Source organism: Leptonotus elevatus, chromosome 10 (genome assembly GCF_054856555.1).
Source record: "Leptonotus elevatus isolate MCC_2025b chromosome 10, RoL_Lele_1.0, whole genome shotgun sequence".
Lineage (NCBI taxonomy): Eukaryota > Metazoa > Chordata > Actinopteri > Syngnathiformes > Syngnathidae > Leptonotus > Leptonotus elevatus.
Genome location: NC_141248.1, coordinates 22,140,123 through 22,163,914, shown reverse-complemented (window position 1 = coordinate 22,163,914; position 23,792 = coordinate 22,140,123). Strand labels below are relative to the sequence as shown.

The window sequence follows — 23,792 nt, the reverse complement described above, 5'->3', positions numbered from 1 at the left end:
TTTTAAAAAATGATACCCCTAATAAAAAATAAATAAAAGGAAAGATTATTAAAAATTCAGATGATTATTTTTTTTATTGTAATTAATTGCATGACTTCAATAGTTTACTCACAATTAATCAAAAATGTTATATCCGTTCAAAATGTACAATAAAAAAAAATTCTAGGTTGTCACACTCTTGTTAACAAAAGTGGGGAAAAAAATGTGAAACTAATAGAAATAGTTCAAATTAATTTTTTGACGTCAATGGCAGTGAATGAGTTAAGTGCTCTCGCCACGTCCGAACACATGGTCGTCTCCCGCCTCTGCCGCTCGTGAGACGGCAGCGAAGCGCGGCGGTGGGCGGACGAGTAAAGGGGTCGGAGCATGAGATACGAGATGAGACGTGAGAGCGGATGGAGCGTAATCAAAGCAGGGAGGGGGTCAGATTAAAAGCTTGCTGGGGGGGGTGGGGGTGACACTTCACGTTTGCCCGCCTCAATCAAGACACTTCAATTGGAAAGCAGAGCAAAGGAACGATGGTCCTCTTTTTTCCATCACTTTTATGGATTGAATCTTGGATTTTTCCAGCCCCCGGCCTTCAATTTTAACCTTAAAGGTCCGCTCTTGCTTTACTGTCTATGCTGAGCACCGAAGCACGTTTTCACTTGCATTTCTATTTTGAGTTGAGGACCCAAATGCAGGAAAGCAGGGGTAGCAATGTAGGAGTGCAGGGTGGACTGAACAATATTCAAATATCCAAATAATAATAGAAAAAATTAAATAAAAAATAATAAAACAACATTCAACACTACATATAAAAATCTTCTTCTTAGAAAAACTTCATACCAGGAAGTAACTCGGAAATCCGAATTGCGAAGTCGGCGGGGTATTTACCCGAAATTCACCAACCGGTTTAAATCTGAAATAACTCAACAATGGCAAACCCTGTTGAGCCAGATCGTGAATGGCAAAACATAATTTACACGTTACACATTTTTGATTGAAAATGATTTGACTGACAAGGAATTCTGCTTCAATTTATAGATGTGTAAAATATCGTCATGATCTACTCCAGTCTGACTCGCCAATGCTAATTAGCATGCTACTCGCAGCGCTTTCATCACTCAAAAGAACGGCTAATATACAAAACGCTTCAGGAATGTATACAGAGAAGCTTCTTAACATTACTCACCAGCATATGCGTTTCCTACGCTGCAAAAAAAACAACTTTTATTGGCATTGACTTTTTTTCTTCTACTATAAAGTGGCTACAACTTATGAGTGTATCAGAATGCACGGAACCACACTGCCCCTAAGTGGCCAAATCGTGTACAACGTCAACAGCGCTTCCAATAAAAGCGCATACAAACAAGGGCAAGACAGTATAAAATAATTTAAATGAAATCGATTTTGGGACATTTAAAATCGATTCTGAATCATACTAAATGAGAATCGCGATTCTTATGAGAATCGATTTTTTTTGGGCCCGCCTAAATACATATTTATCTATTTTCTAATATAACATTAATTTAGTTATTCGAAAAAAGTAACTTGACGTAAGCCACCTTACACAACTGATTGTGTTTACCACAACAACAAACAATTTATCAGAATCAGCCATCTTTGTTGTTAACATTCGCTTGGAAAATCCAAGCGATTAAAGGGACCGGCCTGATGAGAACGGGTGGACACGATTAACTTAATGAGATCACGGCGCACCTGTTTTCTGAGTTCAGTCATGTGACATCCGTTACCTGAGCCCTGAGCAACTGTGATGTCATTTTCAATCGACAGCAAGTGGCAAAATGGCCGCCCCCTGTAGAACCTTTATTCAAATTATTTTTGATTGAAACGGACAATTATTTTAAGTCTCTTAAATTTGTAACGAACAAGAAATGTAATTTGATAATTAATATCCATGCAGAATTTTTTTGTTTTCTTGGAGCTATCTGAATGTTATTGTTTATTATTATTGTTGTTGTTATTATTATTATTATTATTATTATTATTATTATTATTATTATTATTATTATTATTATTATTTTCTATCTATTTTTTTACTTGTTTTTTGTTTTTTCCTTGTTTTTAATTTGTATTTTATTTTATTATAGGATTCATGTAAATTGGATTGACTGGTCTTATTGTTTATTATTTATTATATTTATTATTATACATAATTTTATTATTTATTATATTATTATTATTATTTTATTCTTCTTCTTTGTTCAAAACAAGTTTTTTTTTTTAAATGGCCGCCCCCTTAGATGAATTAAAACAGGTGGATTTTGCTGCTTAATTCATTTTCCACAAACACAATTTTAATCAAAATGCCATGTTTAGACGAGTGCAACTGCATAGAACATAACATTTTCTCTTCCCGCTAGGCTCCGTGCGATAACCTGCGCACGCCGTCCACGTACAACATGCTACCTCATCACCCGGCCCAGGGAAACTTTGAGGACTTCACCTGCTGAGTTGAACGTGAGCTGAGCTTGAGTGAGTGAGTGCGTGCGTGGGTTATTGCAACCAAAGTCCAAATCCATACAACGAGACAATGCGGGCGAGGAACTGATGCCACGGCCTAATAGAGAAAGTTTTGTACGCGCAACCCGGATGGGGAAAAATAGGAGGAAGAATGTCGCCCCAGGCTTAGCGGAGAAGAGAGAGCACCCCAAAACATCCATTTCAAGTAGGACTCTAATTCTTTATTTATCCTTCTGGAGCACTGCCGCAAAGGAGACGTCAACTCGGACCGCTCTCTCTCAAACGCACCCATTAGAAGAAACGAAAACTGTACAGTCCCCTCCCTCCCCAAAAAAGAGAGAGAGAGAGAGAGAGTGCCCCCACCTTCATACACCAGAGGGTCAAACATGCCCCTTTGCTCAGCACATGTAGCGACACCATGACGTGTGTTCGCAAAGCGAGCATTGGCGGAAAGTTCAGGGCTCACCGTGTAAATGCATGCTCCAATTCGCCCATTTGCATGACTTATTGGTTGCTTTACAGTTTATTTTTTATTTTTATTTTATTATATGTGTTATATATACACATGTATATGAATATAATACTCAAAAAGTACCAAGTTTGCCTCGTTCAGCAGGAGGAAGTTGACGCATTTCATGTCGTGTGTGCGTGTGCGTTAGTATGCGTGCACGAATCACGCAAAAGATGCCTCTGTCGTCCCCGCAAAGCGACTCTTCTCCGCACTTTTGCTCACATTCAAATGAGACACACAGCGGCGCCTTGAATACAAGTTTAGTTCGTTCCTGGGACCACAATCTTAACTTAAAACACTAGAATCATCTTTGTATGTACATGCAGTAATAACATAATTAAATTGAATGTAAAGAATTCTAACTTTTTGCACATCATAATTAAATCCATTGTAGTTTCTTCTGGTGTGTGCAACTTGGCCACCAGGGGCAGTATAATACAGTCATGCAGACGGAAACGAAGAAGACTTTCACCACAGCTAAGTGACTCATTAGGTTGCAGTAATATAATCTTTTTTTCTGCAGATGATCAACAATACATGCCTGTGAGTATTGGAATATTGTTTCACTAAAAGCGTATGCTAGTCTTTAGCCCCTCTATGCCATTTCCTATTAATGTTAGCATTAAGCTAGCAAGGACGTCTCAAAGGCAAAGTCAAACATTGGTGGAACAACTTTTGAATGTTATGCAGTAGGATTAAAAATGGGCAAGGTTCAAATTATATTATTATTATTATTATTTTAATTATTATTATTATTATTATTCCAAAAAAGTTCAACCCAAGTCTGCTTTTGTCCTTCTGGGGTTTCCTATTGTGGGTCACAGCAACAAACCTACTGCTTTTGAATGTTATATATTATTTTTTAAATCTTCAAGATAGTTTAGGGCAGGTTCCCGCCCTCTTTTTTCATCAAAAATGTTCAACCCGACTCTGCTTTTAAACTTCCAGGGTTCCTTCGCTGGGTCACAGCAAGAACCGTAATGATTTTGAATGTCATCTGACCTAAGATGGCCGCAGTAGGCATGAGGTTAAAAATAATTCCTTTCTCTCTTCTCACACACTTTCAGGTTTCCTTCCATTAGTCAGCCCAATTTGGGGCCTGATTCATTTTGAATGTTACCAGACGTCATATCGTTCGCTATGTCTTAAGGTTGGTCGCTTGGCGTGGACGACACACTTTCTATTCTTGATTTGTCATCTATTCGTCTAAAATGGATATCAAAAGTCTACACACCCATGTACAAATGTATTATGTATGTATTATGGGCTTATATAATAAATTTTTTTTAGAAGAAATCGTTTTGAAACTTACCATTAATGTGACCTATGACCTATATAACTCAATTGCAAAAAAATATATATTTGAAAGAGGAAATGAAAATAAACAACTCAAATAATGTGTGTGCAGACCCTCATAACCGGAGTGTGTGGCTGCATTCTCAATGAGCCAATTACAGCATTACTTGTTAAATGGGAGACGGAACACACCTGCCAACATCTAAAGTGCCTCTGATTAACCCCAAATTAATTTCAGCTGTTCCAGTTGGCTTTTCCTGACCTTTACTTGCTTTAAAGTAGAAGTGTGAATGTGTTTTGCTAACACTGACTACTATTTTGAACTGAATTCCCTCCATCTTGAATTAAGGCCCCAGTTCCACCTAAAAAAAAAAAAAAGAAAAGAAAAAAAAAACGCTGCACCACTAGCTACTACATACTGATCTTTTGGTGATGAGCGGTGATGTGTTGGTGTACGCCAAAAAGTTCAACCTTGGTTTCAATGGACCTTAAAATCTCCGAAACATGTGAGAAAACAATACTGAACACAGCCACATCCTATTTTTAGGATGTGTGACACTTGTACAACCACATTATCTCAGCTGTTCATATTTACTTTCGCTCTTGAATAGAAAAAAAAAAATGTTTTTGTTTTTGATCGAGTCATACAGGTTAAAGGTCACAATGTTTGAAAATCTTTTTCAGTTATTTATCTTGGTCAAATTTTTATATTACAAGAACAAATGTGGCAAATCCAGTTCCAGAAAGTTAAAAACCTGCCCCAGGTGCTAGCTAACTAGCTCCCATGGTGCTGGTTTAACAGTAAGGGAGCTAGCGAGCTAGCATCAGGGGCTAAAGCCAAACTGTGACAGGGTTTTTAACTTTCTGGACGTGGATTTGCCATCTCTGCACAATAATCTGTCATTTTAACCTCTATAGACTTTTTTTTAACCACTGTATTTGTTTTGTTGCTTTTCTGTTCATTTGTACACTTTCATTCATCCATCCATTCTTGCTTGGGGGGGGGGGGGCTGCGACAGAAGGACAATGTTAGGAAGTGGACTCCTTTTGTGTTGTGGGGCTGTTGAACTGTTTCCGTATCCGTGTTCTTGTTGCCGATGTCTTCTCAAAGCACAATACCACCACTATGTATGTAGAGCTAATGTAAAAGAAAATGTACTCTTCTTCTTCTTCTGGATATAACAGTATTGTCTTATGATTACTATTGTGCCGATCTGACTGTTTCCTTTTTGCTTTTCATATGAAACACGCTCACTTATTGCCTGTTGATCCTGCCTCCATCACCCAGGCAATGGGCTATTTTATTGAGTTAGCCCTGCATAAATAAAGTGTAAATATCATTTTGGAAAATTGCTATTCTGAGATTGTATTTTTAATCTGTGAACGTTCACGTCTCCGAAGAGCTTGTTTGTCAGCAGGCTCAGGTGGATGAATATTAATTTTGACTGCTTAAGCGATGTATACAAATGCCAACAATCTGGACAAATTTGAAATGTAAATATTTTTCGTCTTGCCAACGTCAACAAAGGCCCCAATTATCGAATGTCTCTGACAGATTGTCCTGAGCAATTTTGTTGTTGAGTTATTTCTCCTCACTAATCGAAATCCCTAGTTTGTGTGGTCAACACAGAATTGGACGGAGCCACGGATTCTGTGGTTGCAGATCAGAACATTCACGCTGTTACCGGACACAAATAGAGGAGCAATGCTGCAAAAACTGAAATCTAACCAAGAGTCAAAATCTCAAGTCAAGACAAAATGTGCAAAATATGTTCTTTGTGTGCCAAGATAATTCTTCTTACCTGGCAGTTTTTGTTTAAAAGCCTTTTTCTCTTAAAAATCGTAAAGTATTTAACTTATAACTGATAATATATGACATATTATATAATTCCATAAATCCTCGTAGTATAAATAAACTAATGAGTCAATAAGTATGTCCTTTTTTTTTGGGCTAATGGTTACTTTTTTAAAGAAATCTTGCTAGTAAAACCTTCCTATTCTACTTGACAATTTTGCTTTTTTTTTTTTTTTTTAAGTGGAAGTCAACCTTAAACACACGCATGCACGCACACACATGCACACACAAATAGCAATGCTGATGACATGTTGAATCGGTAAGACTACCAAATGAACAATACTGAGCTCTTTAAAAAATAAAAATAAAAATAAAATAAAATAAAAAAAGGGAAGTCAACCTTAAACATTTCTTGACAATAATATGTTATATGTGACTTCACTAGTCTAAACATGACATTCTGATTAATATTACATTTGTGCAATATGAGTTATGAAGCAAAATCCAGCCATTTTTATCCATCTCAGGGGGCGGCCATTTTGCCACTTGCTGTCGACTGAAGATAACATCAATGATGCGCTGAGCAACATTGATGTCATCGGCAAAATGGCCGCCCCCTGAGATGGATAAAAACGGCTGGATTTTGCTTCATAACTCACATTCCACTAACACAATATTAAACAGAATAACATATTTAGACTACTGGGGCCGCATTGAATATATTATTGTCAGGAAAAAAGGGGTTGACTTCCCCTTTAAGCCAAGATTTTGCAGTGAACTCGTTCTGTTGAATAGCAGGTTTCGCAAGTCATTCACCACAATAAAAATGACAAGGAAAAGAGTCGGCCACTGCAATGTAGTTGTCAGATAAGCTAACAGTTAACCTATAGCTTGTTCCATTTCTTCTCCAATCCTCAAATCAACAAGTTATCTTCTCGTTGCACGCCGTCTTTGTAAAATAAAATCCCTATCGGCGACACAAGAGAGTAGCGGGGCAAGAGCCAGCCATTATCTCCATCTCTCTCTTATCTTCCCACAGCTTTGATCCGGGCCGCGCTCGGCGAGCTGCGAGCCAAAACATTTGGAAACGCAATTACAGCTTCAGCTGCTGTGCGACAAAAGCGTGCGGATGAGAAATATTCAAGCAAAAAAAAAGGGTGAGGGGTTATCAAGCTTGTCCAGCAGCAGCTTCAGGCGCACATTCTGGATGACTTGCTCTGCCAAGCAACAGAATGCCTCAGCTCCATTGTGAATATTATGTGCCAACATTATATTCAAATACTTTTTTTTACACGTATAAACTGTTTCCTATGCAGGCGTTTTTTTGTTTTTGTTTTAAAGATAGTCATTTTTAACATTCTCAACTGTCATAAAGATAAATAACACTTTGTAATGAAACTAAAATAAATTAAAACCACTCACCCTTTGAAAGCAACTGACATGCAACGCTCAATATCTGTATATTTGCCATTAGCAGAAGTGAACGTTAATAGCACTGAAAATAGTCTTCCGTTTTTATTTTGTATGTCGCAAATAATGAAACCTATAATTAAGTCTATATTTTTGTGTGATATTTTTTGTATGGATACAGAAAGGTGTGAACAGAAGCATACATTACTAAGAGATAAGCTATTTTAGAGTAACATCATACATAATGTTATATAATGTATACACACAATTCAAGGTGAACGGTACCAAAAAAAAATCAGCAATGTTGGATGTCATAAATGTAAATAACAAAACAAATCTGTCATATCTTGCTGTGAAAGCAAAAATTCCCAAGAAAAAAAATCCCCTAAAAAGGTTTTTACTTTCTTTTTAGATGCCACAAATGGTAGTAAAGCACTACTTTTGTCTAATAATGAAGCTCGTCAACTAACTTCAGAATAGTTCCTTGGCACTATTATGACACAAGATAGTGGCGAAGTACACTTTAAAAACATTTGGGTCGAAAATGACCCAACTATGGGTCAAAAATGAACTGATCCTCTACTTGGGTTCATTTGAACCATCTTTTAGTCAAAAAAAATCAGTATTTTTGTATAAAACAACCCAGATTTGGGTCAGTTTGACCTGTCTTGGGGTAAAAAAAAAAAAAAAAAATTAAAAAAAAATTGGGCATTTTGTATCAAACAACTTGGGTCAAAATGACCCAACTTTCTTTCTTTTCTTTTTCACAAAAAAAATAATTTAAAAAAATGGGTCATTCTGTAAATAACAATCCATAACGTGTTGGTTAGATTCTCTACTTGGGTTAATGTGACCTAAATTTGGGTCAAAAATTGGGTAATTTTAAAGAACAACCGAGAAAGTTGGGTCAGTTCCGTCTACATGGGTCAATTTGACCCAACTTTTTTTGGGGGGGGGGGATTGGTCATTTTGTACTAAACAACACTGAAAGTTGGCTCAAATTGACCGATAAAATGGATGAGTCCATTTTTGATCAATAATTTACTGTTTTTAGAATGTACTACTTTTTTTTCTAATTGAAGCTCCTCAAGTTACTTCAACGTAATTCATTGGCACGTACGATTTGAGGATTTCAATGACTGCAACTTTTGAGGTCACTTTTTCCAGAAAATGTATCCAAAATGTGGTTGAAAGTTTTAAGGAGCAAGCGGTGATGGATGCCGCAGAAACTATTTCATTGTGCTTCAAAATATGTCTGACAGTTACTTGAAATATAGACTTTAAAATCTGCATGTCATTCATTCTGCGCCCCGTATGAAATACGACACGCGATCAGTCTCGTGAGCTTAGCATTTAGCTCACGTCAGTGCTGCGCCTGAAGCAGAGCTGCTGTTAAACGAGCAGTCCCCTTCAATCCGATGATCACATCCACGCAATGACGCTCATATTTGGAACAATGGCTGCTGCGTTTTGTCATAGGCGGCCAGTGAAAATGAACGCGGTTTAATTGCTAGTGTGCGTATCCAAAGTGTCTGAACTCCTCATTGCAGCTGAGTCATGCTTGCGAGACAAATCTCCGTGCTGTCACATCTGCGCACTGCAATTAGGATTCACGACCATTTATCAAAAGATAAAGCCACTTTGCTTAGCTTTGCTTTCCTCCAGCCACTTTACAACCACCACACCCACCGAAACCCCCCCATTGTAAAGCAGCCTCATCAATATGGTGCAGTTTGTCAGCTGGGTTGAGAGAGAGGAAGCCAGGCGGCATTAGATCTCGTAATCTTGTCCCGCTTGACTCGTCCGCACCCTGGTCCATGTGTCACGGAGGCCTCAGATGGATGCATCTAATCAGCTGCTATCTCGGAGGGTGAAAGCAACCCTCGAGAGATTGGAAGAAAATGACACTTGCTGTGCCGTTGATGAAAATTGTTATGGAGAAAAAAATAATAATAAACACGTATTTCTTACATTGTGTTTTCTACTGCACTAATGCCATGCAAACAGGATGAGTTCTCTATCATCAGTTTTTCTTTATGACATCAATGGTACGACTTCTGTGTGCCATCAAATAATATTCAAGATGGCAGCACTTACAATAGCCATTTTCACTGAAGCAACCCTCTTTGCTCCCGGCTATTTTACTGGATATTTGACTGATTTTGCAAGATCCACAGAATATTCTGTTCTATTGCTATAAAAACATGGAGCCTACCAAAAGAAAGATTAGAGTCTCTTCTTTCATCAGGGAAAAAAAGTATATTTCTGTTTCCGTTTTGCAGCAATTAGCATTAGAATATAGCTATGTTTCATCATTATTCACAAACCTGTTGAAAGCACTGGCAAAAAGAGCTCGTTGCCACATGGCCCTGGCTGATCTCTTATACTCTGCTGCCACCTGATGGCCGTTTTTGGTAATAACTACATTGCTTTAAGCGACCTCTTCAGGTCAGAGGCTGCATCAAAGCCTTCTGTATGCTTTAGCATTAAAAAAAACATTAAAAACGAATAAATATGTTTTGGAGAGTGAAGGACAAAGCATTGAAAACGTATTTACACGTTTCTGGGTTTGAATGAGTTAACCTGTGTATCCCACCGTTGCCATTGATAAAGCAGAATAATAGCTTTGCGTTTAGGCTCAGGTTACACACTAAGTACATTTGTGTGTAAATTGCCCCTTTTTGTGACATTTTTCCTTAATGGTGTGCCGTGAGATTTTTCTAGCGTCAAAAATGTGCCTCTGCTCTATAAAGGTTTGAAACAACTGACACAGAAGACTCCCGCTGATGTTTCTGCCCGCTTGTTTGTTCACCCGGGAAGCACAATAATCATCTCAGTGCCGAGATGGCGCCTCCTGCAGTAATGACACGCTCAAATGAGGTCGTGTGCATGTGTCACTTGAAAACCGGTCGCAGAGGAGGAGCTGCACTGATTGCAAAATAGCCGGAAAAGTAACAATAAAAAACATCATACGGTACACATCAAATACAGACATTGGCTGGCGCGTGTTCATCTTGTTACGGTTTCGTATTCACGGCCCGTTGTCGGACAATTTCCACCTTTTTTGTGCAGACAGAGTTTTTAATACGATTTGCAGCCTCGGGGAACAGACGAGCCTGAAAGTGAATGGCGGTGGAATATAAACAGAAGACAACCTTTTTCAGTTTTTTTTTTTTTACGATAAGTGAAGACTCTACAATCCTACGTTTTCTGATTTTTAGGTCTATGTATTATCCTCCATGTTGTTAATAAAAAAAAATGCTTGACTACAAGAGTCGGGATTAACATAACGCAGCCCCCGGTATGACTGACATATCTATAATGGAGTCGCCATAAAAGGAGACTGGACGATGACACTGCGCGTTGTGCCCAACGTGACAGTTTGGATTCCAGCTCATTGCTCAAAGTGATTGGCGCAGACATAGACATGCATTCATCAGTGCAGGCCTCTGCTGTGCTGCGTTTTATTGTACCCGGTATGCAAATGCAGAAACTGTGGGATGAGGCTGTAATAATAATACTGTAGAATCTTCAAAAAGTGCACAATCCAATGAGGGCCGTACAAGAACAGTGTAAAAAAAAATATATACATACACGGCAAAAGTAGGTATACACTTTTCACATGAACTTTTTTGTTTTTCTCCAGGTACCGTGAAAAGGGAAATCATTTGATAGAGAACTTGTCAAGAACAAAGAAGGTGGGTTCTAAAGCACTTTTGGACAAGGATGCAAAATAAAAAGCTGGGTAAGAGGGGAGGAAAGAAAGAAGGGTAGATGAAGGTAGGACAAAAGAAAAGCAGGCCTGAGGTTGAAGACAGAAAAGTATGTTTAAGCCGTGGAAGAAAGGATCTGAGGACGGAGTTATGGAAGACAGTCAGAAAAGTGAGTAGAAACCATGCAAGGAAGGAAGGATGCACAAATAAGCATGTTTGAGCGAAGGAAAGAAGGAAGACGGAAAAGTAAGTTTGAGGGAAAGACAGAAGAAAGAAAGAAACATGGAAGGAAGGAAGAACAGAAGGATAAATGTGACAATGCATGACTAAAAAAGTAAGAAATTCAGGAAGGAAAGAAGAGGTCAGGGTGGGAAAGATGGCTGGAATAAAAGCTGGACAGAAGTAAAACAAATGTACATGTAATAAACTTTGTTTTATAATAATAGTAATAATAATAAACACGTGAGACAGAAAGAAGGAAGAATTAACAATGGAAGGCAGAAAAAACGAAAAAGCTATGAAAATATGGAGGGAGAGACAAAGAAAGTAAGAAAGTTTCAGTAAACTGTTGACGGTTGAACATTGGAGTCGCTGCAATACCGCAAACCTCCATCATGAGCGCTGAAAAAAATTTAAACCCCCAATTCTCGTTCGCTCTCGCGATAACTCAGTGGCTGGCTGCACCGGCGGCCACACAGTCGGTGAAGAGATGGCGGCCAGAGGGGGCTTTCAGTCGGCACCCACTGGTGGTGGAGGCGGCGTAATTGGTCTAGGAGCCCCGGTACCGGGCGCGGGGCCAGGAATGGGCCCCGGTACTCCCTCTGGAAGGATGGGGCCGTCGTCGGCCGCGCAGAACCACATGTACCGCTCCCCCATGCCTGGGCCTGGGTACCCGGTGAGATATCGCTCCATCTTTGCTTGGTGACGCGTAGATCGTCCGCTAGAACAAAGCCCCCTTACCAGCGCTTTGTCACGGCCAAGCTAACCATTAGCCGCGTTATGGGCGCCCGCCACTGTCGAAACGGGTTATAAACACCAAGTAGCCCCGGCTGAAAAGCGATATTGCTCCTGGTTGCTTCAATCTAGTTAACTATCAAACGACTCAATTGTCAGTTTGCCTTGAATTATTTATCCATCCGCGTTACTGGCTAGTCCCCTAGCTATTTAGCTTAGCATGCTAAAATGACTAGCTGGTCGCCGTGGCAGGAATTCACTCACAAATCGTCGCCGATTTTGTTCGGATTATTTTTTTTTCTTCTCCCGAGCAGCGAAACCGTCAAAAGGGGCAACGCGTAGTTCTAGCTTCGTGCAGAGTTAAACTGTGAGCCTTGTAACAGTCGGTTGACGAGTCAACAAATGAATGGCGCGGGTGAGCATGCTGCTAACTGTTCGAAAGTGGTGGACGTTGCTGCTTGGATGCTTTAGTTAGTGTTCATTTCGTTTACCTGCACATGTTAACATTCCACTATAATGAATAAAAACGGAATCGATGACACTGTCAAATGTGTATTGATAGATCAATTGTATATTATAGTGGCGTTCAATTACACTGCAGCATACTGAGATCTAAGATTTTTTTTTTGCTGTTAATATGATGAGCAATTGGCAAATTATTATTGTTATTTTTTTCAGGGTGAAACGTGCCAGTCCTATTTGGCAACAGTTTTGGTGGGATCCAGGGGAAAGGGGGAAAAAAAAAAACATGATCTAGATCAGGAGTCTCCAAATCCAGTCCTTGGGAGCCCTTATTCCCTCCTCTGTTTTCCATGTCTCCCTCCTCTGTCACACGTTAATCAATAATCCTCAAATGTCAGGCTTCTGTAGAGCTTGCTGATGAGTGGATGATTTGATTGAGGTATGTTGGAGGTGTGAAATTGAGAACCGGACGTGGAAACCATTTATCTAGATGTCGCCTGATGGTGTTGGATATGGTTAGTAATATAGTTATAGACTTTAATACATCTTAAAAAAAAAAAGGTATTAACTTCATTACCTTCAGTTTATACACTTTTGTTTTATACTCACAAGGACATTAATTAAGGAGCCAACTTGTGAGCCCATTCGAATTGTGTTGCCAATTAAAACTGCAGCTCAATGACCGTATTGTGTGGAACCTTAGTGTTTTAAGTTGTGAGGTCCCGGTGCCGTCTTAATAATCTTTAGGCAGAAAGTAGTTTCTTAGTATTTCAATGTTGCGTTACACCCCAATCTGCCTGCTTGTTATAGAGGTCTAACAATTAATTTATAAAATAGTCAACATTTTTGCCGTGTCAGCCTCAAAACTCTAAATATTCTCTCTATTCTTATGTCTGTATTCCTCTGTGATCTGTTTCTTCAAAATAAGTTATGTGCAAATATCCGCTTTTAATTTGGAGAACAATGGTCGGCATTTTTGCTCATATTCTGACATGCTACAGACCAAACTCGTATAATCAATGTATGTTTGTGCAGTGTCCACTGTCTATTTGAAATGATCCTTGTTTTTTGAATGAGGGATTAACGTGATTTTTTGTTTTGTTTAATGCGATTAATCATAAAATAATCTAAATTGATTATTAAAATAATCGATTCTTGCAGCCCTATTTTCATGTAGTCCTTTCTATTGTTTTAAAAGTCAATTTCACTAGTATGACTTTTTTTTAAATCCAATTTCTGAAGTTATTCGATTAATCGTTTCAGCCTTATTAATGCCATTTTACACTCTTCTTCTCTTAAGATGTCTCTCTATGCGTGCAAGATTCTCCTTTGCGAATATCCTGTATTTAAAACATTAATGGAAATATTTTCTCAGTGGCCCACAATTGTCAAGAGTGTGTGTTGCCTAGCGACAAGCGACTCGGCTGAAAAGATGTGTTTTTTCCCCCATCCCCGAGCATCCTTGACTGCTTTCATTCATCCCGGCAGCCTGACGTTGGCGCGCTGAATAGCGCCAAACTCGCTTATTCTCGGGTACTTCAAGGCCGCGCAGATGTGCGTGCCTGCGGCACAGCGTGGGCGGTCTCTCTCTGTGTGAGGGGGGAAAAGGCGGCGCATTTCGATAAGCCGTTATTGTTGGCGTGAAGTTGTCATCGGATGCCACCTTCCCGCCGAAGGACCACAGCCGTTTTTTGGGGGATTTCTTTGCTGCCGCATTTGACCGCCGCACTCATGCTGTCCGATACCCGAAGTCGGCTCTTTGAGTTCTTGGCCCACGGCTTGGTGAGTGACGGTTGTTGTTTGGTCGTACTTATCTGACTTTTTGAGGGGGGGGGGGGGGTTTAAACTGGGAGTGGGACACACCTGCGTAATTTAAGAAATTGATTCAACAGTCATACACACCGTGCAGAACTCGACTGAACTCGGGTGAAGTTTTAATCTGATCACATAACACACAAATGCACACAAGCGTTCACCAAAAAAAAAAAACAATGCGGTGCTCAATCGCGTGGTGCGCGGGTGTGCGTCGTTAACCGTTATTTTTTTCACGATGGTCAACTTCAGCCTTAGCACAGTGAGCGATTCCAATTTTCATACTAATTCGGGTTACATCGCAGTTGTAGGAACCAAACGCCGTCACAAACCGAGGGCCCGCTTTCCTGAAAGATGCTTCTAGCTGCCACTCAGAGTAGTTCTAGACCAGGGGGTGGGTAAACTCGGCCCTCGGGGGCCGAGTCCTGCAGGATTTGGACGCTTCCCTTCTCCAACACAGCTGAATATGATCAGCTCATCGGCAAACTCTGCATAAGCCTGATAACGATCCTGTTGATCGGAATCGGCATGTGTTGGAAGAGGGGAACCGCCGAAAGCTGCAGGACTCCGGCCCTCGAGGACCCAGTTTGCCCACCCCTCTTCTAGACCATTACAATCTCCAGCTTCAAGAAATTTTCTTAATACATTTCCAGATCAATAACTCATAAAATTCCTACTCTGGTTTTATGACCTGCTGAAATGCTGCCAGGTGAAGATGTAATCACACTGGATCATTTAGGGCCACGTGCCAGCATTTGTTTGAAGTTGCTGAATCAGCAGCCACTGTTGTTCCCCCCTTTGACGTTCTTTTCTATTTTTTTTCTTTTTTTTGTCACCCAATGCAGAGACCAGGCATGCCTCCATCCAGTCGTATGACCCCGCAGGGACCCGCCATGGGCCCCCCGGGCTACGGCGGCAGCCCCGTGTCCCGCCCGGGGATGCCCGGCGTGATGGACCCGTCTCGCAAGAGGCCGGCCCCGCAGCAGATCCAGCAGGTTCAGCAGCAGAGCCGCAACCAGCAGTAAGGAGGCGATCAATACCTTTTAGAGGCAGAGATGCATGGTTTAATTAGAAGGCTAGCTTTAATGGCGGGATTAGATGACGTCTGCATCAACTTCGGCCGGCGCTGATCAATACTGTTGCACAAATTGCACTGCTTAACTTCCAAAAACGCCCCGCTTCAAAGTGATGCCGATGAAATTTGTCTTTGTCAAGATGACGATAACGATGCACTACAGCTTCCTTGTCTGACTTGAACGTGTTTTGCACAGTACAAAGAAGAAGAAGATGGCTGATAAAATTCTACCTCAAAGGGTGAGTAGTAGCGCTGCGTCTCTCTGAAGTAGGTTACGCACAATATTTATCATCTTAACTGATTTGTTTTTTTGTTTAGTTTTAAATGTGAGACCACACAAGATGAGGAACCAAAAATGTAATGTGTGTTTCCTTATTTTTTTAATTTGTGTCACACTTATGATGACCAACACACAACAATTTCCCTAAAACCAGATCTGATGACGTACGGGGCTTCCCCCAGGAAACTCGCTAAGCCCTGACCTATGACCTTTGCTGAATTTGCTTAGGGGATGGAAAATGCTTCAATTTTGTCCAGTTATCAGGATGTGTGAACCCAGCAGTTATTGTTAATTTCCCCAAGTATGTTGAGGGTAAATATTGAAATGATTTAACATTTGAGTTTGTTGCCCCGACTAGGATAAAAAAAAAAAAAAAACTCTTAGAACATCACTACACTATGGGATAATCTTTCAAAGGCATCTGACAACCGGGCCTTTGCTGACATTGACCAGAAGGGGCAATCGTGTTTAAAAAAATCAACCTGATTTTGTAATACCAGGCAACCCTCACCTTGTCCCCTGGCCTTGTTTCAGATCAGGGAACTGGTCCCGGAGTCTCAGGCTTACATGGATCTTTTGGCCTTTGAGAGGAAGCTGGACCAGACCATCATGCGCAAGAGGCTGGACATCCAGGAGGCCCTCAAGAGGCCCATTAAGGTTGATTTTAGCTTTGTCTATAAAAAAAAATAATAATAATCATTGATGATTCTCATGTAATTATTGTTGCACCAAGTAGGGCTTGGCTATGTGGCCAAAAAAATACAATCCGGATCACCAAATACTCGTGTTAATAACATTTAAGTTTCTTCTGTTTTTTTGTTTTGTTTTTAGCAAAAGAGAAAGCTTCGTATCTTCATATCAAACACCTTCAATCCAGCCAAGCCCGACGCTGAAGATGGTGAGGGCACTGTTGCATCATGGGAACTCCGCGTGGAGGGGCGTCTACTGGAAGATGTAAGAGTCGGGTCACAGTAGCACATTGTTCATTAAGCAGCGCCGTTTGGCAACAGTATAAAATGTTTCCGTTGCAAACTATTTTGTAAAGGCTCAACAAATTGCCGTGTTGTTCTAATCAGTTTTTTTTCACCCTTTTTAGTAATACAACACACATTTACTTTCCAGACGGCCGTATCCAAATATGAAGCCACCAAGCAGAAGAGAAAGTTCTCGTCCTTCTTCAAGTCTCTGGTGATTGAGTTGGACAAGGACCTTTATGGTCCCGATAATCACCTTGTGGAAGTAAGAATTCTTTCTACATCAAGGCTTGAAATAAGCGGTTTCGCGTTGCATTGTGTGAGACAAAATTGACATTTTGTGCCTGGAACAAACGCAAAACTGCAGATGGGTGGTTTATATGGCGAAATGCAGAGCTTCCAAATATTACAGAAATCATTGAACACGCCCACAGCGTGTCATGTGTTTGTACCAAATATAAAAAAAAATAAAAACACAGCGCACTAGCAAAACATTGTTCGTCCCTTAAAGAACAACTGTTTTGTTGTTGTTTTTTTTCTCAGAGCTGGAACTGGGGCTTAATTCAAGGTGGAAGTAATTTTAAACAGTTTGAAATATGAGTCCGTGTTAGCACAAAACCGTCAGGCTTCTGCCAGAAAGCAAGACAAAATGTCGCAAATCGCCTGCTTGAACATTTGAACTTTATTTGGGTTAATCAGAGGCACTTTAAAGCTGTGCCTGAACTCCCATTGAACATGACTTTGAATGGGAATGTTTAATTCTGACCGCTGCCACATCCCCAAGTTACAGTATGAGCGGGGGTGCGTTTTGCAACTATATGATCTCATTTTATTTTTCCTTCACATTTCAAAGATACAAATGTAATGTGATTGAATTAATATGGTTTGTATCCACACACAAAAACTGGCAGTTGAACAGGGTTCAGTAAGACTTTGTATATCAACTTTAGAAATATATCCACGGAGAGCCATTTATCTTTTTTCTACTGCCTTCAGAAATAACCGTGGCAAAAGGTTTTCCATTTTCTAAAGGTTATCTTTGCACCAATTTAGTGGCACAGGACCGCAACCACCCAGGAGACTGATGGCTTCCAGGTAAAGAGACCTGGCGACGTGGGTGTTCGTTGCACAGTCTTGCTCATGCTGGACTACCAGGTACCAAAAAAAAAAGCTCACATGACTTCAAACTAGATCAGATCCAATCTAACTACAAAATCCCACCCCCTCCCCCACCGCCAAGCCTCCGCAGTTCAAGCTGGACCCTCGTTTGGCTCGCATGCTGGGTATTCACACCCAGACTCGACCCGTCATCATCCAGGCACTGTGGCAGTACGTCAAGACTCACAAATTGCAGGACCCCCACGAGCGAGAATTCATCAACTGCGACAAATACCTGCAGCAGGTGGGGAACCGTTCCGTCCCTTAAACGAGGGTACACATCACACATACCAATTTTTTTCCCCCCCAATGTGAGACCCCATATAAACTACTACCATTGTTGTCTCATCTCAACTTTTATTGATAAAACATTTTAAAACGGCAATCACAGCATACAAATTGCTGTACGCGGAGTAAAGACAGCTAAGACAAAAGAACACATTTCCATAACACGCCACAGGATATTCTTTGAGACGCTGACTTGAATTTGACCCCATTATTGGTATGTGAGCAGAATCCAGAATGCTACAAACAAGAAATCAAAGCAAGGCTATCTTTTAGTACGCTGCACTTCCCCTTTGTTCTTTCTTTTGTGGTGAATAACTAACTAACTGATGATTTTGTTTATTTTTTTTCAATCAAAGTCCATCGTTAGTCCAGTCAGTTGACCATTTTAACATTTACGATTCTTGGTACGGATTTACTTTCAATCCTGTCCGACGCTTACAAACTGAGAGCTGACATTCATAGCAGGCATAAGGTGATGTTATGCAGCGCATTTGTTTGCCTCCATTTTGTCCTTGTATGGGGTATAAGTCCCACCACAGGCCAAATTCCTGAGACTAAACATGACTGCGGCTTCAATGTCATATCAGTAAAAACAGAAATGCACCGAAGCGTGACGGATTTATTATTCCTGGTTAAAAAAAAAGAAATGGATCACCGTGAGTCGTCAACTTCTTGCTCTCGTAAATGACAAGGTCCCCGTGAATGCTTGAAATTAAGTGCATTAATTTATATGACACACCTTGGTGGTTGGAAATGTGCTTTACAACAGCTCAGGCAATTCTAACTATTTGAGGGTAGCTATTTGACTACGTAGCGGACTTCTTATGTGAAGAAATAAAACAAATGGAGCTAAAAATGAATCGGAGCTGCTACAGCTCGACTTGAGCTCATTCACTGCCTGTTGTTGTTTGTTTTGTTTTTTTAATGTGTAAAAGTCTTTCGAATTTATGTAGTGGGTTTTGGGGATGCGCTAAATTAAGTACATTTAGCATTTTATTAGAGCCCTAAAAGTCGCTGATTATTATTCTTGCAAAACAATCGACTTTTTTGAGCTGTCAACATGCTAGAAAAATAGTTTCTAGTTGATTTCCCCTTTAAGTGTAATTTGCCGAGCGGTTGGGCACTTCAACATATTTTCTTAAGTGCCTGAATGTCCACTGAACTGCCTCGCCTTCAATCTGTAGATCTTCGAGACCCAGAGGATGAAGTTCTCCGAGATCCCGCAGCGCTTGCACGCGCTGCTGATGCCTCCCGAGCCCATCATCATCAACCATGTGATCAGGTAGTGTGTCGCGTCGGTGCCCCGTTGCAGCTCGTGACACCGCTCGGGAAAAATTGTTTGTACTGAATTTGCTCCCTCTGCATTGCGCCAGCGTGGACCCCAACGACCAAAAGAAGACGGCGTGCTACGACATTGACGTGGAGGTGGACGACACGCTGAAGACTCAGATGAACTCCTTCCTGCTGTCTACCGCCAGTCAGCAGGAAATCGCAGGCTTGGACAACAAGGTCATTATTAGTCCACAGATACTCACTACTTATCCATCAAAGATTTTGTGGCTGCACCTCTAGTTAGAGAGGAACATTTCTTATCGTGGTTACCGATATGTCTGTGCTAAAAGAAGTGTAAACAAAAGAAATTCTGATTCATAACATCGCAACGTGGTTTATTGTGAATATTAAACATGTAAAATAGACTGCAATCCTTTTTACTTTCTGACATTAAAAATTGGTACTGTGAACTGCAAAGCCACACAAAATGTACTTTTTTTTTTTTTTTGATTACAGTCATGTATTTAACTCATTCGCTGCCATTGACGGCTATAGACGTCAAAAATTCATTTGAACAATTTCTATTAGTTAAAAAAAATGTTCTTCCATTTTTGTTAACAAGAGTATGAAAACCTAGATTTTTTTTTTTGTACATTTAGAACAGATATAAAATGTGTGATTTATCGCCCGATGCCCCAAATTTTTTATAATCTTTTCTTTAAAAAATAAAATAATTTTTAATAATCTTTTTTTTTTTTTTTTTAGATTATTAAAAATTAGGGGCGTCGGGTGATTAAAATTTTAAAAAATCTAGGTTTTCATACTCTTGTTAACAAAAGTGGGGAACAAATTTAAACTAATAGAAATAGTTCAAATGAAATTTGACGTCTATAGCTGACAATGGCAGTGAATGAGTTAATAGTGGTGTTATTCAATTAAAACTTGGCTGTACCGTATATAACATGCTGCGCTCAAAAATTAATACTCAGGAAGCGATATCAACCAACGAGGTGGAAACTCGTCACTTCTAACTATGTTGAAATTTCTTTGTAGTTTAAAATGGCTTAGCTAGAAACGTGTGTTGCATTGTGGCCAAAAGATTCATTCTACCTTTGGTCACGATGCGATACGGAATTGCGATTCAGGTGAAGCCCGTCTATGGTGTTAAGACTAACCATTTCGAAATATATCCCAGTTTATCAGTAGCCAATTTCATCCCGACTCCAATGCAACTCTTGCACTCTGTGTACCTAATGAAGCGTCTAGTTGAGTGCATTGCAATAATGGCGACGATAACGCAGCGCGTCGGGCGGAATGGAGACTGCGCCGCCGCTTTCAATGTGGCGTGAAGGCGCGGCTCCATTAAACACTCACTTGTTACAGCTACAGATGTGTCCAGCACGCTGAGGCCAATTTCACACAAATGTGCTCCTGATGCCAGTCGGGTCAGGTTTGCCGTGCCTCCCGCCGGCAGTCGTTACAGGAGAGTCGAATAGTTTACGTTGAGGCTAGCGACTCCTGCTGGTTGGTGCAGGGTTTTTTTTTTCTCCCACATTGACTGCATTGAGATGAAGAAAAAAAAAGCAACGTATTGACATGTTTACACATATTGTCACCTTGCCTGCCTGACCGCCTTGAATTAATATGTGCAGCGAATCACAAGCCCCGATCCTTTGTTTCCTCTCAGATCCACGAAACCATCGAGACCATCAACCACCTGAAGACCCAGAGAGAGTTCATGCTCAGCTTCGCCAGAGACCCTCAGGGCTTCATTAATGACTGGCTGCAGTCGCAGTGCAGGGACCTCAAGGTGAGTGTATGACAACATCCACAAGCGCTCTCTGGAAATGCCCCGGAGAAATGAGAAAAAATTCAAAAGAGACATAATGTCGTTTTTCACAAGTTGGAACCGTTCCCAGCTGTTTTGTTTTGCCGAAGTCTACTTGTTGGTAGAGGGCTGAAACATTTTTGTGAATGTCACTGTAAAAAAAAAAAAAAAATGTCGAGTAATATTTAATTGAAAAAACCTAGTATCAGAAATTCTAAGTACATTTTACAAGGACAGTTTTGAGTACATTTGTCTAGTTTATTTAATAAACCAAAAAAAGTAAGCATTGAGGAATGAAATAATGACCTTCTGCTTGCTACCACCTGAGCCATGCCACTCCTACTGTTTGTCACTATACTGCATAGCTGGTGTGTCCAAAATGAGACCGAAACCGGTCTCTTGTTCCACCTGACTTCAGCAATATACTAATATACAGTGGAGTGGCATGGCTGAGGTGGTAGAGTGGCTGTCACCCAAGTTGAAGGTCATGGGTTCATTCCTCAATGCCTACAGAGCTCTTTTTAAAATAATAATAATAAACTTGTAAAATGTACTCAAAAGTCCTTGTAAAAGTTACTTAGAATTTTTGATCGGAAAAAAACGTTACTACCGGTAGTTCTCCCCCCAAAGTAAATACAGTAATCCCTCGCTATAATGCGGTTAACTTTTCACGGCCTCGTTTCGCAGATTGTTTTTTTGTACAATTTTGCATACTTTTTTTTTATTTTATAGTAATGTACCTATTTTACAAAATGTATGAAGGTTTGAACATTGAAAATGTTTAAACAAGAAAGAAATGTGAGAAAATGTAAATGCCTCAATAAGAGAAATACTTCACGGATTTCAATTATTGCGGGTATTTTTTGGAACCTAGCCCCAGCTTTTTTTTCTTTCTTTTTTTCTTTTTTACAGTGTAAAATAATGGTCATTTAGGCAGCAAACAAGTTATTGCAATAGAATGATGGCTCCATCATTTCAGGATGAAGTCTAAAACATCACCGATACGGATGTTAGGTCAATCTGTAACGGTTAAATGACACTCCGGTGTTTGTGCAGTTGAGGGAATTTGAGAGTTATTGGCACCACGTGAACACTCGATTGCATTAAGAACGCACGCGCCACGCTCGGGTTCTCGCTCTTGTCACGGGTGCAACCGAGCATGACGCGTTCAATAACATTCAGTCTGGTGGATGAGCAGGTGCCCGAGACATCGCGCGCTAACCTGCCGCCAAGTACCGGAAGGCTTCGACTTGAGGAATCTGACAAATTGAAAAAAATTTGTAAAAAAAAAAAAAAAGAAAGAAAAAAAGGTCACATGTGGTTCTGGTCTTTCCGCAGACCATGACAGACGTGGTGAGCAACCCCGAGGAAGAAAGACGGGCCGAGTTCTACTACCAGCCGTGGGCTCAGGAGGCCGTGTGTCGCTACTTCTACTCCAAGGTGAGTCCTTGCAGTCGCTTACCCACAATGCAACAGGTGAAAACACGCACATTCTGGTCGTGCTTACAGGTGCAGCAGAGGCGGCAGGAACTGGAGCAGGCGCTCGGAATCAGGAACACCTGAAGTCGTTGCTTGTTGGATGGTCATGTAGGATGTTGACTTTATTTTTTATTTTTTATTTACTACCACTTTTTTGTTGTTGTTTTTGAGCACAAATTTCCATGTAACTTTTTTTCAATGTCTTAACCTCCGAACATTCCTGCCCTCACGACAACAAGCGCCAACGTGAACACAAAAAAAGCATTGTTGAAAAATGAAAAAAACAAAAGAAAAACAATCGGCCCATTGAGTTCTACATTTAACCAAACAGGACGTCCCTTGTTTTTTGTCCACCTGCCATGTAGTTCTAACTTTATTTTTCTTTTTTTTATGATTATTCATTTTTATGATCTATGTATATCAGTACTTGTCTTGTTAACTAGTACAGATGATGACCAAGGAAGTAGCTTGTTAGAAGTACCGCTAGCCCAAATAGGTTTTGTACATACTGAGCAGAAGAAGGGTGTGAAGTTAAGTTGTACCTCTTTATCCCATCAGATGTTTTTTTTTTCTTCTTCTTTGTACAAGCTCAGATAGTAGATGCTGTATTTATAATAAAAAATAAGAACAGTCAGCGGCAGTTATTAAAGTGCAGCAAAGCCACAAATATGTTGGACAAAGTTGATTGAGTTGAGAAAATGATTGGAAATGTGTGGCGTGGACACTGTAGTAATTATTTGAAGCTTTTTGATGGACCAAAACTATTTTTCTGTATGTTCTTATGTCATAATAAAGCATATGTAAATCTTAGTTTGTGGCGCTTCTTGACATCCATATATTTTTCAAAAAAGAAGGAAAAAGCTGTTAAATAATAAATACAAATAGGTAAAATCTATTTTTGCTTGGGTAATATAATGTATTTTTTCTCTCTTAAAAGACTAAATAGATGAAATATTTTAATGTTATTTCTACTTCCTGCACTGCTGTCCAAATTTATGACAAAAAAATTGTGAGCTATA

At 40.1% G+C, this 23,792-nt stretch overlaps 2 protein-coding genes across 8 annotated transcripts in view; both read left to right on the top strand.

Annotated features, from left to right (window-relative positions):
* Positions 1–5,015, top strand: part of asic1b (acid-sensing (proton-gated) ion channel 1b) — a 159,315-nt gene extending 154,300 nt beyond the window's left edge. For all 6 annotated transcript variants that reach the window (XM_086087164.1, XM_086087162.1, XM_086087159.1 and 3 more), the window contains one exon: positions 2,367–5,015. In XM_086087164.1, coding sequence (XP_085943290.1) covers positions 2,367–2,456 — 90 coding nt within the window. In that variant the 3' untranslated portion in view covers positions 2,457–5,015. The remainder of the gene's footprint in view (positions 1–2,366) is intronic.
* Positions 5,016–11,866: 6,851 nt separating this feature from the next.
* Positions 11,867–23,583, top strand: smarcd1 (SWI/SNF related BAF chromatin remodeling complex subunit D1). 2 transcript variants are annotated; one of them, XM_086087583.1, is made up of 13 exons: positions 11,867–12,086; positions 15,265–15,440; positions 15,691–15,733; positions 16,309–16,431; positions 16,606–16,728; positions 16,897–17,013; positions 17,802–17,903; positions 17,989–18,150; positions 19,379–19,476; positions 19,568–19,703; positions 21,154–21,276; positions 22,633–22,734; positions 22,804–23,583. In XM_086087583.1, the coding sequence occupies exons 1-13, from the start codon at positions 11,901–11,903 to the stop codon at positions 22,855–22,857; spliced, it is 1,545 nt and encodes a 514-aa protein (XP_085943709.1). In that variant the 5' UTR covers positions 11,867–11,900; the 3' UTR covers positions 22,858–23,583. The 2 variants fall into 2 exon arrangements, with proteins under 2 accessions (XP_085943709.1, XP_085943711.1); XM_086087585.1 differs by lacking the exon at positions 11,867–12,086 and adding an exon at positions 13,706–14,389.
* Positions 23,584–23,792: the final 209 nt, after the last annotated feature.

Bases quoted from the DNA above. Each gene is read 5' to 3' on its own strand.
- smarcd1 (XM_086087583.1), top strand. From the start codon at position 11,901: ATGGCGGCCAGAGGGGGCTTTCAGTCGGCACCCACTGGTGGTGGAGGC. The intron at 16,432-16,605 runs GTTGATTTTAGC...TTTTGTTTTTAG, and splicing joins CCCTCAAGAGGCCCATTAAG to CAAAAGAGAAAGCTTCGTAT. The intron at 18,151-19,378 runs GTGGGGAACCGT...TTCAATCTGTAG, and splicing joins GCGACAAATACCTGCAGCAG to ATCTTCGAGACCCAGAGGAT.